The 12,008-nt window shown below is 46.5% G+C and overlaps 2 protein-coding genes across 2 annotated transcripts; one reads left to right on the forward strand and one right to left on the reverse strand.

Annotated features, from left to right (window-relative positions):
• Positions 1 to 2,329: 2,329 nt before the first annotated feature.
• On the reverse strand, positions 2,330 to 4,336 carry CCR75_009404 (uncharacterized protein; the record flags this gene model as incomplete). Its single annotated transcript, XM_067967444.1, has 1 exon — positions 2,330 to 4,336. The coding sequence occupies one exon, from the start codon at positions 4,334 to 4,336 to the stop codon at positions 2,330 to 2,332; it is 2,007 nt and encodes a 668-aa protein (XP_067822888.1).
• A 484-nt stretch (positions 4,337 to 4,820) lies between these two features.
• Positions 4,821 to 5,804, forward strand: CCR75_009403 (uncharacterized protein; the record flags this gene model as incomplete). The annotated part of the gene is made up of 1 exon (XM_067967443.1): positions 4,821 to 5,804. One exon carries the CDS (start codon positions 4,821 to 4,823, stop codon positions 5,802 to 5,804), a length of 984 nt encoding a protein of 327 aa, XP_067822887.1.
• Between the last annotated feature and the right edge of the window lie 6,204 nt (positions 5,805 to 12,008).

A 12,008-nucleotide genomic window follows, 5' to 3' on the forward strand; every position in this document is an offset into this window, starting at 1 on the left:
CACCTGTGGCTTTACGCACACAAAAGGTCGGGCTGCAGTGAGGCGATTTGCTCTCACGCACATGTCCCGCCTTGGCTCGTTTGTCGAAGAACTCATCGACATAATCGACTTGTTTTTTCGGCAACGGCCATTGCCTGGTCACACAATACTTGGTGCCAGGTTCGAGGTCTATCTCGTGCCCGATGACCCTACTTTTCTACTGGTAGGCGGCTCGGCACTTCTTCTGGGAACACATCGCGATGTTTCCACAGAACCTCAAAGAAGGGACTGTCTCTCAAGACCCAGCCTTGAGCAGTGAACCGTTTCTTTTTGTCCGTTTCTAGAACGCTCTCGTCCATTAAGGACGATGAGCAACAGTCCACCAGGTTCTCTTCTAGAACTGGTGTGGCTATTTCGTGGATCTTTCCTTCCTATAATTCGGCAAGGAACAGATCCCACGAAATCTCCGGGCTGGGTATCTTTGCCATAGCAGGGACCCTGGCATAGCAGAGAGCCAACATATGCCCGCGCTTGCTGCATTTATAGCAGACTACATCTACATTGCTCAACTTCATGGGAGCGTCATCTGTCCTCTCGGCCGACGGCTTATACCAAGCTGTCGCCGATGCACTGTTGTAGGATTGCTTCTCAACTCAGGCAATTTGGTTTGCCTCTTCCATCGTCGACGGCACCTTTCTGTACAGGCCTGTCGCGATGGGCCATTCCGTAGTCCGTTGATAAACGTGGGCACCTTAATATGCTCCAATCGGACCTACGGTAATGGACGCCGACAGCGAGCGCATCTCCTGCGCATACTCTTGCAGAGATCGCTTTGCCTGTCGCGCTCCAAAGAAGCGCGCCTGAAGCAACACTTCGTTGCTCGGAGGCTGGTACATGGCGCGAATATTTTCCTTAAAGATCGCCCATGTAGGGAACACCTTTCTGTCCGCCATTAGCGCCGAGTAATCCCACTCTGAGGCCTTACGGCGCAGGTGCGACATGGCGAACGACACTATCCGACTGTCGTCCTCGATGAGTTGCGCGACACCGCATTGCCCGACGGCTAACAGCCAGTGGACAATCGTGTGCGCTGCTGTTCCATAGAACTTGGGCGGATCCATCTAAATGGGCCTCGGCTGAGAGCATCTCAACGGTTGCTAGGGTGTGTGCTTAAGTAGAGCGTGGCCTGGCTCATTAAGACGTAACCTATACACTTGGTTACACTTGAAATTCTTCACACGACTCGCATGTCTGCGTGTGTACGTGAGGATGAGCCGCAATATCGAGCTTTCCTGAGTCACTTTGCTAGAGTACTCAGTGCGTTGGATGAGGTCGCTAAGGCGCCCACCACAACTACCTCACGGTACACGGGAGAAGACGGTCTAACCGCTTCCTCGCTGCCTGCTGAGAGCCTAGCTCCGAGTCTGAGTGACGGACTCCGCCGCAGCATGGATTTGTGCTCGGACGCGGATCTCCGCTGTCCGAGCACGAATGCCTCAAACTGCTCCAACTGAGCAACTTTTTACTCAGGAGGATTGCCCAAGAGCCTGACAAGGGCTTGTTCACCAAGTCCCTTCGCCAAGTGCCCTGCCACCCCTCGATGATGTTCGGAGAGGTGAGGTCAATGAGCCCAAAGTGATCCGACTCCTCGTGCGTACTTACCAAGTACGAAGTAGTTTTCAGACTGATTTATTTTTAATCGTATTAAATATAACTACCTATTTTTACCAATCAAAAAATGTCATCTCTGTAGATAACACTATATTGCGAGCGTATCTTTCTAGATGGATGACGCTTAGCGTCATCCCTCCTAATGTGAATGCACCTATGTGCATCACATACACAACGGTGGGTCACAATGCGAACCATGTCTAATTATTTTACTTAAGAAATTGACCATCCCCTTAAGTTCACAAAGTGTACTTAGCAGTGACTGTGTAAAATTAGGGCAACTTTAGCCCGTTTTCTTACACGTTGACCGGCATATATTTTTATTATAATACGCGCAACCAAAGTCGAGAAATCTGTGCAGATGTTTTTTTAGTCAAGAAAGACAAGTATGACAATACGAGATTAGCAAGAAGTCACCTCCACGATCACGAGTCGTGAAGCTTAACATTCCAATTGCGATTGCAAAATTGGCGGGGCAGCCCATGTTCTTGTGCAGCTTTAGAATATCTAAAAAAAATATCTTAACTAATAATTTAGATGAAGATATGGAAGAGGATAAAGACGATCTATACGTTGCCTTGCAGCCACAGTTTGATTAGTTGCCGCTGTTTTTATATCCGACTTGACTGACACGAATGAATGTTGTCAATCTGCGGCGTCAATGATTGATGCAACCTGTTTATACTCTGTGCGAGTGCCAGCAACTCCGCTCGCGAGCTGCAACTTTTTGCATCGATTTCTTTGTTTTAAACGAGTATCGTGGGGAGGACGAGACGGATGATATATCAGCTGCACTAGCATCGAGATAAGAATTCTCACCAGCATCTTGGTGTACGCAGCTGCTAGTGCGCGTACGACATTGATGGACCAGCGTTTTTGGGCAGAGTAATGTGAATTGATTACTGCTGTTAATGAAGTCGACATCGATCAAGTCTCTCGAATTGGAAAATGTGCCTTCTTTCTGTGATCGAGACGAACCAGGAACCGCATCTGTCAGTGTCTTGAAACATTCGGCAGTACTGCTGGCCATGCTGCCGCTTTCTCTGCCGTGACGTTGTTTAGACATAGTCAATGAGGATAAATCATCCCTCATTTCTCGAATGCGTTCGAGCATGTCACTGGTTGCTGTAAAAAGGCCACTATATTGGTACTGTGTCGTTTTGATAGCATGGTTAGTGAAGCCGCTCTGCTGATTACCTTGAGTCAGGCGGGTGGTTCCGTCGTCTTGATGAAATGGACTAAGGGCAGTGATATTTTCGAAATAATCGAACTCACTCAAAGCTTTGCTACTCGAGTTGCAAGATGACAACTCGACGTGGTCATCTCCGTATTTTAATAATCTGGAAGCTTCTGACAGCTGCACAGAACCTGGAGAGTCGTTTGAAATTGAAAATGTGCTGCTTCCAGATGATAGTGCTTTTTGACGCGTGATAAGCTCTGTTTTGTTATTGATGGCGGTGCGGCAAATCATCGTCGACGGTGTTGAGTAAGATGCATCAGGCAAAGAAAAGGTATCTGTAAAGGACATCACTTCTACCGCGCGGCTCTTTTGGGCATGTGACCCCTTACGTGATTGTACGACACAGGCTGTGCAAATACGGACGTTAATGATGGCATCAGCGTCCGAATCGATTTCACGATTGGGCGCGCAAGATCCACATACGACCTCTCCGCAGTTCCGACAGTGATGCTTTCGTCTCCTTAGCGAAAACAACTTTGCACACACGGCACAGGCTTTGCGCGCATGATCGGCAACCCATTCAGTGCGTCTTATTTGCACAAGGTTAGACAGACGGCGGCGCTCCAACAATAAATCTAGTCTTCCAATTGCCGCCACTTGGCGATACATGAGTCGAGCCAAGGCCGCTAAACACGGCTTTCCAGACCTATTTACGGTTGCGTCACCATTCTGTGTAGCAGCTGAAGGCGTGCCTTCGGCCATAGGCATTTGCAGGATGGCAGTCACCTGGACCACATCGGAACGATCTGTAGGAAAGATGAGGATGCCTGTACGGTGAATATTACCTCGAATCAGTCCTAACCCAGCCAGCGAGGGCACTTCTTTGTCACGAGTGATCGACTCTTGAACACAGAATCCATAGTGTTGACTGGCGTCATTCTCGTGGACGCCCGAATGCTCTAGAAAGCAATAATCAACACCAGCAGTGCTCCCTCCTGAGTGTTGCACGTTGTCGTCGTCAAATACAGCCCACTTGATAGTCGATAAAGCTGGAATGTTAATTTGCGTGTTACAGGACGCTGCTGCTGCAACCGTGTGTAGACAGACCCCATCAATAAACCGCGACCCATGCAATACCTGCATCTCGCGGCGGTAATTTCTTGTAGATGGCGAAGCCAGCGCCTCAATAACTTCGCTTATAGTTCCTGCTGCGAAAGCTGTAGCGCTTGTCATTAAACAGACAGATGCAATTGTTTGGGGTTCTTCATTAAATGCGCTTGTTGCTACGATTGCGGGCGGAGAATCAAGAATGCTGCCCTTCTCTTCAATGCAGTTTGCTTGAGCGTACGTCACGCCATCCTTGTCCAATGTTTTTTTCCAATTTAGTGTCTGCATGGATTTGAAAAGCGCAATAGCACTACGTTCTCCAATAGAAGCATACCAGCTTCGCTCATCGCTTGTGAGTCGTATCTGCGGAAAGAAACCAGGCTTAAGGGGAAACTCCATCGATACTAACCCTTGGTTTGCTGCGATATTTGGTACGAATTAAGTTGCAATTTATTGTGTCTAAGACCAAAACTTGCCCAATGGTCCACAGCACTGCCTGCGCGAAATTTCAAGCGCCTCGGCGTCTATATTCGAGAAAAGACTTCTTCTTGATAGTGCTATGCTGAACAGGGACTCCTCAAGCGCTTCGTAGATGGAATTTTGTAATGGGAGGCTAAATTATAGGAGTACGCAATACTTGATTGTCCTTCGCGCTCGTTTAGTCCATCGTTTGCATCATTGCGACGACTATTGAAGCGTCTATTAATTGTTGAAGCTATTGATTTAGTTGATCATTTTTTTCCTTCGGATCGTACGTCGATCACATTGACAAATACAAAATTTTGTACGATTGTAATAATAGAGAGCAAAAAGTTAAACAGCGCCTGGCAAATCCAATCAAAATTGAAGCGACAACAGTAACCCAGTTAACAATTTATTTATCATGCTAACACGTCGCAGTTGTCTGGTGCTGCAGTCTACGGCGCTTCGAGCAATGCAAACGACCACTAGTGTCGCAGTTAGCAAAAAATTTCAATATGAGTCGCTGGCGATACATAATGACACTTTGCTGCCCGCACACAAAGTGATGCGGCGCGTGCTCAAGTATTTGCTTGTGGATCCGAAGTTTTTAAAAGGCTCAATTTTGACCGAAGAAGCACGGTCGCTGCCATACAAGACAATATTCACCCCACAACAGGTAATGAAGTTGACGTCATTAGTACGTTGGGGCTTTCAGCAGCTGGAAGGCGACTCGCTCGCGGCCGATGCCGTGTTTAAAGCTTTAGAGCCGCACGCCAATATGACTCGAGGGACCGTTTGGCGGCAGTACTTCCAGCGTCAATTCTTTATATCTAATGCCCCGCTGTGGACGTACTTACGAGTCTACAAAACTCATCTAGACGCGCTAGCCGCTGCTAAAGATCAAGCTACTGCGGAGAACCGCAAAGCGGAAGTCGGTGAGGATGAAAATAAAGAAGTTAACAAGGCTGCATTCTTCACCACTGTCCAAAAAAACACCAGTCGCAGAGAAAAAGTCTTTTCTGGCAAGAAGAGGGAAGTGACAATTCTGGACGAGAACAAAAATTGGGACTGGGTACCGCTGCCCGTGGCATTTAGTATTGTCAAGGAATTCTGTTTTCGCGGGCGTTTTGCTGAAGCTATCGAGGCATATGTTTTACTTCCCATGACGGATTCTATGAGTCGTGACGTTGTGGCAACATTGCAAGCCTATGAACAGTACTCGTCAGTGTTGTGCCTTTACGAGGTGCATCGCGCTTTGGGCAGTGCGGGTAATTCGCTGGATGTCGCACCGGAACTTGACGCTCTTAATAAAGTGGGAAGGACAGAAGAGGTGAAGATGCGGTTTCAGAAGCTCTCAATCATTGAGCAAAGTCGCTCGGACATTCAAAAGATAATAGGCAATTAATATCGATTTGCTCATATTGAGGCAATGCAATAAACTACGTCTTACTTAGTTGGAAAGCTTTAACAAAATTGTATGAATTGCAGGCAGCGGGGTAAACGCGACACAGTAGTTTGCATTTAATCAAAAGGGCAATCGACTCGAAAAAGATTGACGTTCATTTGTACAGAAATCCCTTTGTCGTTAACATCTTGCGTATTTATTCATTAGCCTGGAGCGAATAAAACTGTTTCGGTACAACTGATCTTGATAAAGTTCAGTTTCTGTTTGATCTAAAAACCCATTTATGATTTTCGGTCACCAGATATCTAACTGGTGGCTGACACGTGTTTTACCCATAAGATAATTTGACGTTAATAGTTTTACCTTGATCAGTAAATAAAACATATCACCCTTAGTGTGCACCACACCATATAAACGGTCAAAGGCCGAAGTGTACCGTCACACAAATGGTCTTGAATTTTTCATTGCACGGTAGAAGACCGCTTCCGCGTCATTCGAAGTATACGCCGAGGTAGCGCGGAACAACTTGTACAACCGCCTAAACTCGAAAGAGAGACAGCGCAAGCGGCCAGCAACACTTGATAGCTTTGAAAATCTTTCATTCGGCGCGTCTCCTCCGAAGTGTGGTTCTGAAGCAATGAGTTTCTTTTAATTAAGCTCAAATATCCCTCCTTTCCGATGGTGACATGGTGATTGTAACGGGGTGTATCGTTACATGAAATTAACACTTAAAGGTTATTAATTAATATATTATCTAAAAGGTAGATAATATTTTGAGGATATTACTTTATATAGTAATATCCTGAATTCTTATCCATAAATAGGTATAGACCATTATGTCTATTTATTCCGCAGACTAATCAGCTGTAGAAGTAATCAAAGAGAGTTACGAGATAAGATATATAAGAATTCATTTACATGTTTAGTATTAGTTTATAGTTAAGTCAGCATTTACAAAGATAGATTAAGAGACACTTAACTATATTAATACAGTTTTCATTTTACACTCTTAAGTTAACTTGTCTTAAGAGAAGTCTTCCTCTGCACGTACAGTGTACATCAGCTAACGAAAGGCACCACTCACAACTGAAGCAGTGTGAAGTGGACTTGTACTGAAATCATACATGTAGCAGTCCCCCGTTACACCTGGTAGCACTTTGCAGTCCGTCCAAGGACCACATTTCACACATTTAACATGGACATGTTAGATGGTAGTGGGAATACACATCACGTTTCCCCTGAAAGCTACTCCTTTCTAAGTGATATAGAAAGGAGTGCGGTTGAACGAATGAGTTCATCCGTAGGAAACGATGCAATCCTGGCATTACTGTCCAACTTAGACAGAGATGCCCTCCATTCAACCGTCGCCAAGTTCATACAACATGAACTTGACGAGATGAAGGAAAAAGTAGCCTTGCTGAATCAGCAAGGCTCTCAACAGGCAAAACTGTTGAGATTACAACAGGTACAGACCCCTGTACCTGGGATGACGCAAACGCGTCGTCCCGAAACTCTAAAAATTGACATCTCAAAATATAGGGGAGTCAAAGAAGACTCCCTTTTAAGATGGTTTGTCGAATTAGACAATGCCATAAGGGCACGTCACATTATCGACGAGCAAATGCAAATCGCATTCGCTCAATCAAATCTGGCAGGTCGTGCCAAAACTTGGGCATTGGGCCTTAAGTTACGCGACCCATACGTCTTTGAGTCGCTAGAGGTTTTTAAAACCCGACTCAAACAGACGTTTGAGCCATCAAGGGCTGAGTTCAGAGCTCGCTCGGAGCTTCTGAAACTTAAGCAAGGCAAGCGTGATGTGCACGCATATGCCCAGCACATACGACTCTTAGCGAGTTGTATTACCAATAACCCAGTCCATGAACACACGTTGATTACGGTGTTCATGCAAGGTCTTACGGATGGTCCCGTAAAGACCCACCTGTTCCGCTTGGAACTGGATACGCTTGAAGAAGCAATATCCGTAGCGGAACAGGAGGACTTTAGCTTGAGACAGGCTCAAGCAAGTTCGTCATCATATCGTCCACCTAGACGACACGAACTAGGAGGTCCAGAACCCATGGACCTTTCCTATGTCGAAAGCGAGAAACCTCGCTTTTCGAATAATAAGCGATCGCAGAAATGCCATCGCTGCCAAAAATTGGGACATTACGCTCATGAGTGTAGTGCCCCACGTCCAGCACCAAAAGGTACTGAACGTAATTTTGGATCGTATGCCAAAAAGGGCAACGGTCGCGGATCCGACGTTGTTGCGAAATCGCAACAGCGAGGCGGACCGCCAAAAAATGGACGGGGTCAGTAGGGGCGCAACGCCCTACTGATCCAGCAACCTCAAGAGAATTTGCAAATCTCTTGACAAAAGTTGCTCCAGACACACAATCATTATGTGTCTCTGCACCTGGTGATGAGGTATCCCTCATCACCTTGAAGTTAAAAGTGACAAATGATTTGTCACTTAGAGCCCTAGTGGACTGCGGAGCGTCGAATAACTTTGTTCATCGCCAGTCGCTAGAGGGTTGTAGGCTCAAATATGTTGAGCGCGACATCTCTCCAACAAGGACGACGGTGCGTCTAGCGACAGGCGCATCGATAACAGTAACCCGACTGTGATAGCGCAATCACAGTCGAAAGACGTTGAGGGAATAGGTGCCCACGTACTTGAGGAGAAATCTCCACAAATAGTTAATGTTGAAGTGATTAGACTTCAGCATCCCGAGGGATTAATACCTCGGCAGCCTGTGGATAAATCCCAGGAAGAAAACAAGACAATAAATGTATTGGTTTAATAACGGTTCAAGAGTAGGCGCTTATACTCTTAATCTGTATGCGCCTCCGAAGTTAACTTCGGAAATAACTCAATTATCAACCCTAGAACACAAGCGGTTATTGAGAGATCTGCATAATGGTAGAATCAAGCAGATCCGCGTACTCTTCACGGAGGACGATTACGTAATTGACATTTGGTCAGAGGTATTTTTTGCAGAAAACGAACGGGTTCTCAGCAAATCGTCGATGGACGAAAGTGTCCTCGATGTGAAGACTCGGATTAAAAGATACACTAATCAATATCTTGGGAGTCATCCAACAGAAATTCTCTATACGAGGATTTAATAGAATTCAGGGATGTATTTCCTGAAGTAATTCCATGCGAGTTGCCCAAGGATAAATGCACTCGACATGAGATCGAGCTCAAAGCGGACTCGAAGTACTGTGTCATGACGCAGTGGCCACTGCCTCGTGAACAAGTACTTGCGATCGATAAATTCTTTGCCGATCGAGTAAAAGCGGGCCATGTAAGGGAGTCAACCTCCCCACATAGCTCTTCGACCTTCTGTATGCGAAACGCCACAGAAGGGTGGCGGATAGTGCATGCATTCAATAAACTGAATGCTGCAACGGTACCGGCTCAAACGCCGATACCTAGAAAAAACGTAATCATAGATGGTATGGCTAAGAGAACGATCTTTTTGTCTATGGATCTGATGGATGGGTTCTATCAAATCCTTATGCGTGAACGGCATTCCGTAGACAGTAGTGAGCACTCCTAGTGGGTTGCTCTGGAAATGGCTAGTGGTGCCACAGGGGCTTAATAACGCCCCTGCAACATACAACAGATGCGTAACGAATCTGTTGATACCGGTGCTAGAATTCGCACCGAGTTATTTTGACGATGTTGTCGTCCATAGCCGGGCCATGGACGGGAAGACGGACGTGGAGGTTCATAAAACTCACGTTCGTCAGGTTCTGACACTTGTGCGAAAGCATAAGTTGTACGCAAATCTCAAGAAGTGTATATTCGCTTCAAGCGTAATACCACTTCTTGAGTGCATCGACGGAAAACACGGCTTGCGCCCTGATACCGAAAATATCAAGGCTATTACCGACTGGCCAGTTTCAGTCGATGTCAAGGGACTTAAAAAGTTCCTTGGTTAAGCGGCGTATTTGCACAAGTACTCCATCTCTCTCGTCTCTAGAAAGGAAAACGAGAAATGGTAACGGAACGCTGATTGTCAGCGTTCGTTTGAAGGTATCAAGCAAAGCTTTGATGCAATCGCCTATGTTGGCGATTGCAGATCAAAACAGACCATTCCATGTGGTCTGTGATGCCAGCGATTTCGCAATCGGCTGCGCATTAATGCAATACGATACAGACGGCGGGGACGCGTCGTCCGTTACCAATCGCGTCAGCTGCAACCAGCTGAACGCAATTACCCAGCGCATGACAAGGAACTCCTTGCCATGAAATAATGCATTGGCTAAATTGAGGTCTTTCTCCGAGGAGATAGACCGTTCATCGTATATACGGACCATGCGTCATTACGCACGGCTGTAATTAAACCAAGAAGGATAGCCACCTCTCGCAAAGAATGGCGAGGTGGCTATCCTTCGTCGCGGAGTATAATTTCTCCGTAGAATATAAACCAGGACGACTTAATGTTGTCGCTGATGCATTATCACGCCGGCTCGTTTCGAGTCAGCGTTGCACAGCAACAGTGAAAATAATCCCACTGCTGCAACACTCACTACGAGTGTCCCGTCATCAACCTTGGTTGAAGACATAAAGAAAGCCTACACAGAAGATAAAGACCTTCTTTGTTTAATGGATCTAATGAATCCATCCGATAAATCTTTTAAAGATTAAACGGCTTTATATCGATCGTCATCCGATCGATACACAACGCGCAACGGCTTATTGTATTATACAGCCGTTGCCGGCGACACTCCACGTGTCGTCGTCCCAACTCACAATGATTTGCGCTTGCGCATCATGTATGAGTGTCACGATGCACCGACAAGTGGGCATCGTGGACGTGAGAAGACTTACCTCACAGTAAGTCGCGACTTTTACTGGCCCCGCCAGTATCAGTTCGTGCGCATGTACATTCGTGCTTGCGAGGTATGTCAACGGGTGAAGCCAATCCCTTCCCACCGTGCACCTCTCCAACCTCTCCCACTTCCGGCAGAGTGTTGGGAGTCCGTAAATATGGACTTCGTCTTCGAAATTCCCAAAGACGATCACAATAACAATGGAATCCTTGATTTTGTAGACATATTCTGCAAGATGGTACATCTTGCTGCAGTACTAAAGTCGATTACGGCTCCGGGCTGTGCCCGCACGGTATTCAAACTCCACGGTCTACCCCGTAAATTGGGCTCGGATAGGGATCCACGGTTCACGGCGGAGTTCTGGCAATCCGTGTTCCGATCTCTCGGAACACGGCTGACTATGTCAACATCTGATCACCCGGAAACGGATGGTCAAACAGAACGCGTAAATCGCGTCCTCGAAGAGATACTACGAGGTTACGTCCAATCGTATCCGTTGCATGCGTCTACAACGCATACATCGTTCTTTGTGAATGGCTTACGCCATCCTCGCATACCCACCAAATTAGAGGGATCCTCTAGTTCAATGGGGGGTGGACTCGCACGAGCAAAACCACTTCTGGCTCATGTTCATCACAAGTCGAAGTTAACAATGACGCGGGTTATGTCGATGTCGAAGAAATCGACATCGAAGATGAGAAAGATCTCATGGCAGTGCGCACAAGTGTACTGAAAAGACAAAACAAATGAGTCAGCAGAAGAATTTCTGCTATTTCGAGAATCAATATTCCGTTTCGTTCAGGATTCCATTGGTAACGCAGTGGACCGACAGAAACTGAATGCAGACAAACATGGAAGAGCAAATGTTCATTCATTTAAAACTAATGATCTAGTGCTACTCTTTCCGGTAAACCTACCTAAGCGTTTAGTCACTTATGTGGGTAGCAGTAAACTACTACCCAAGTTCATTGGGCCTTTCCGTGTACTGCATCGCAGAGGCAACGCGTACGCAATAGAACTGCCACGTATAATGCGAACGCATGCTACATTTTACGTTGGTCGGCTCCGCCCGTACCATCAGTACGCGGCTTCTTCCGAGGACGGATTGAAGATCCTTTTTAAGAATCCCTAAAAGATTCTTGTGATCGAGAACCAGATTCTCATGTTGAACCTTGAGTTTCTCATGCCGGTTCCGAGTTTCCTCGAAACTGCGATGAGCTGACGACAGCTCATCACAAAGAGCGGGATATTTTCGTTCGTACTCCAACATGGAGTACGCACTCTTCGAACGGTCTTCTAACCGCTCGATATGGTGAGTCTGCACCGTCTGCTCCAACGAGCGACGCTTGCCACGCTCGT

The sequence above is a fragment of the Bremia lactucae genome, linkage group LG1 (genome assembly GCF_004359215.1).
Source record: "Bremia lactucae strain SF5 linkage group LG1, whole genome shotgun sequence".
In the NCBI taxonomy this organism is placed as follows: domain Eukaryota; phylum Oomycota; class Peronosporomycetes; order Peronosporales; family Peronosporaceae; genus Bremia; species Bremia lactucae.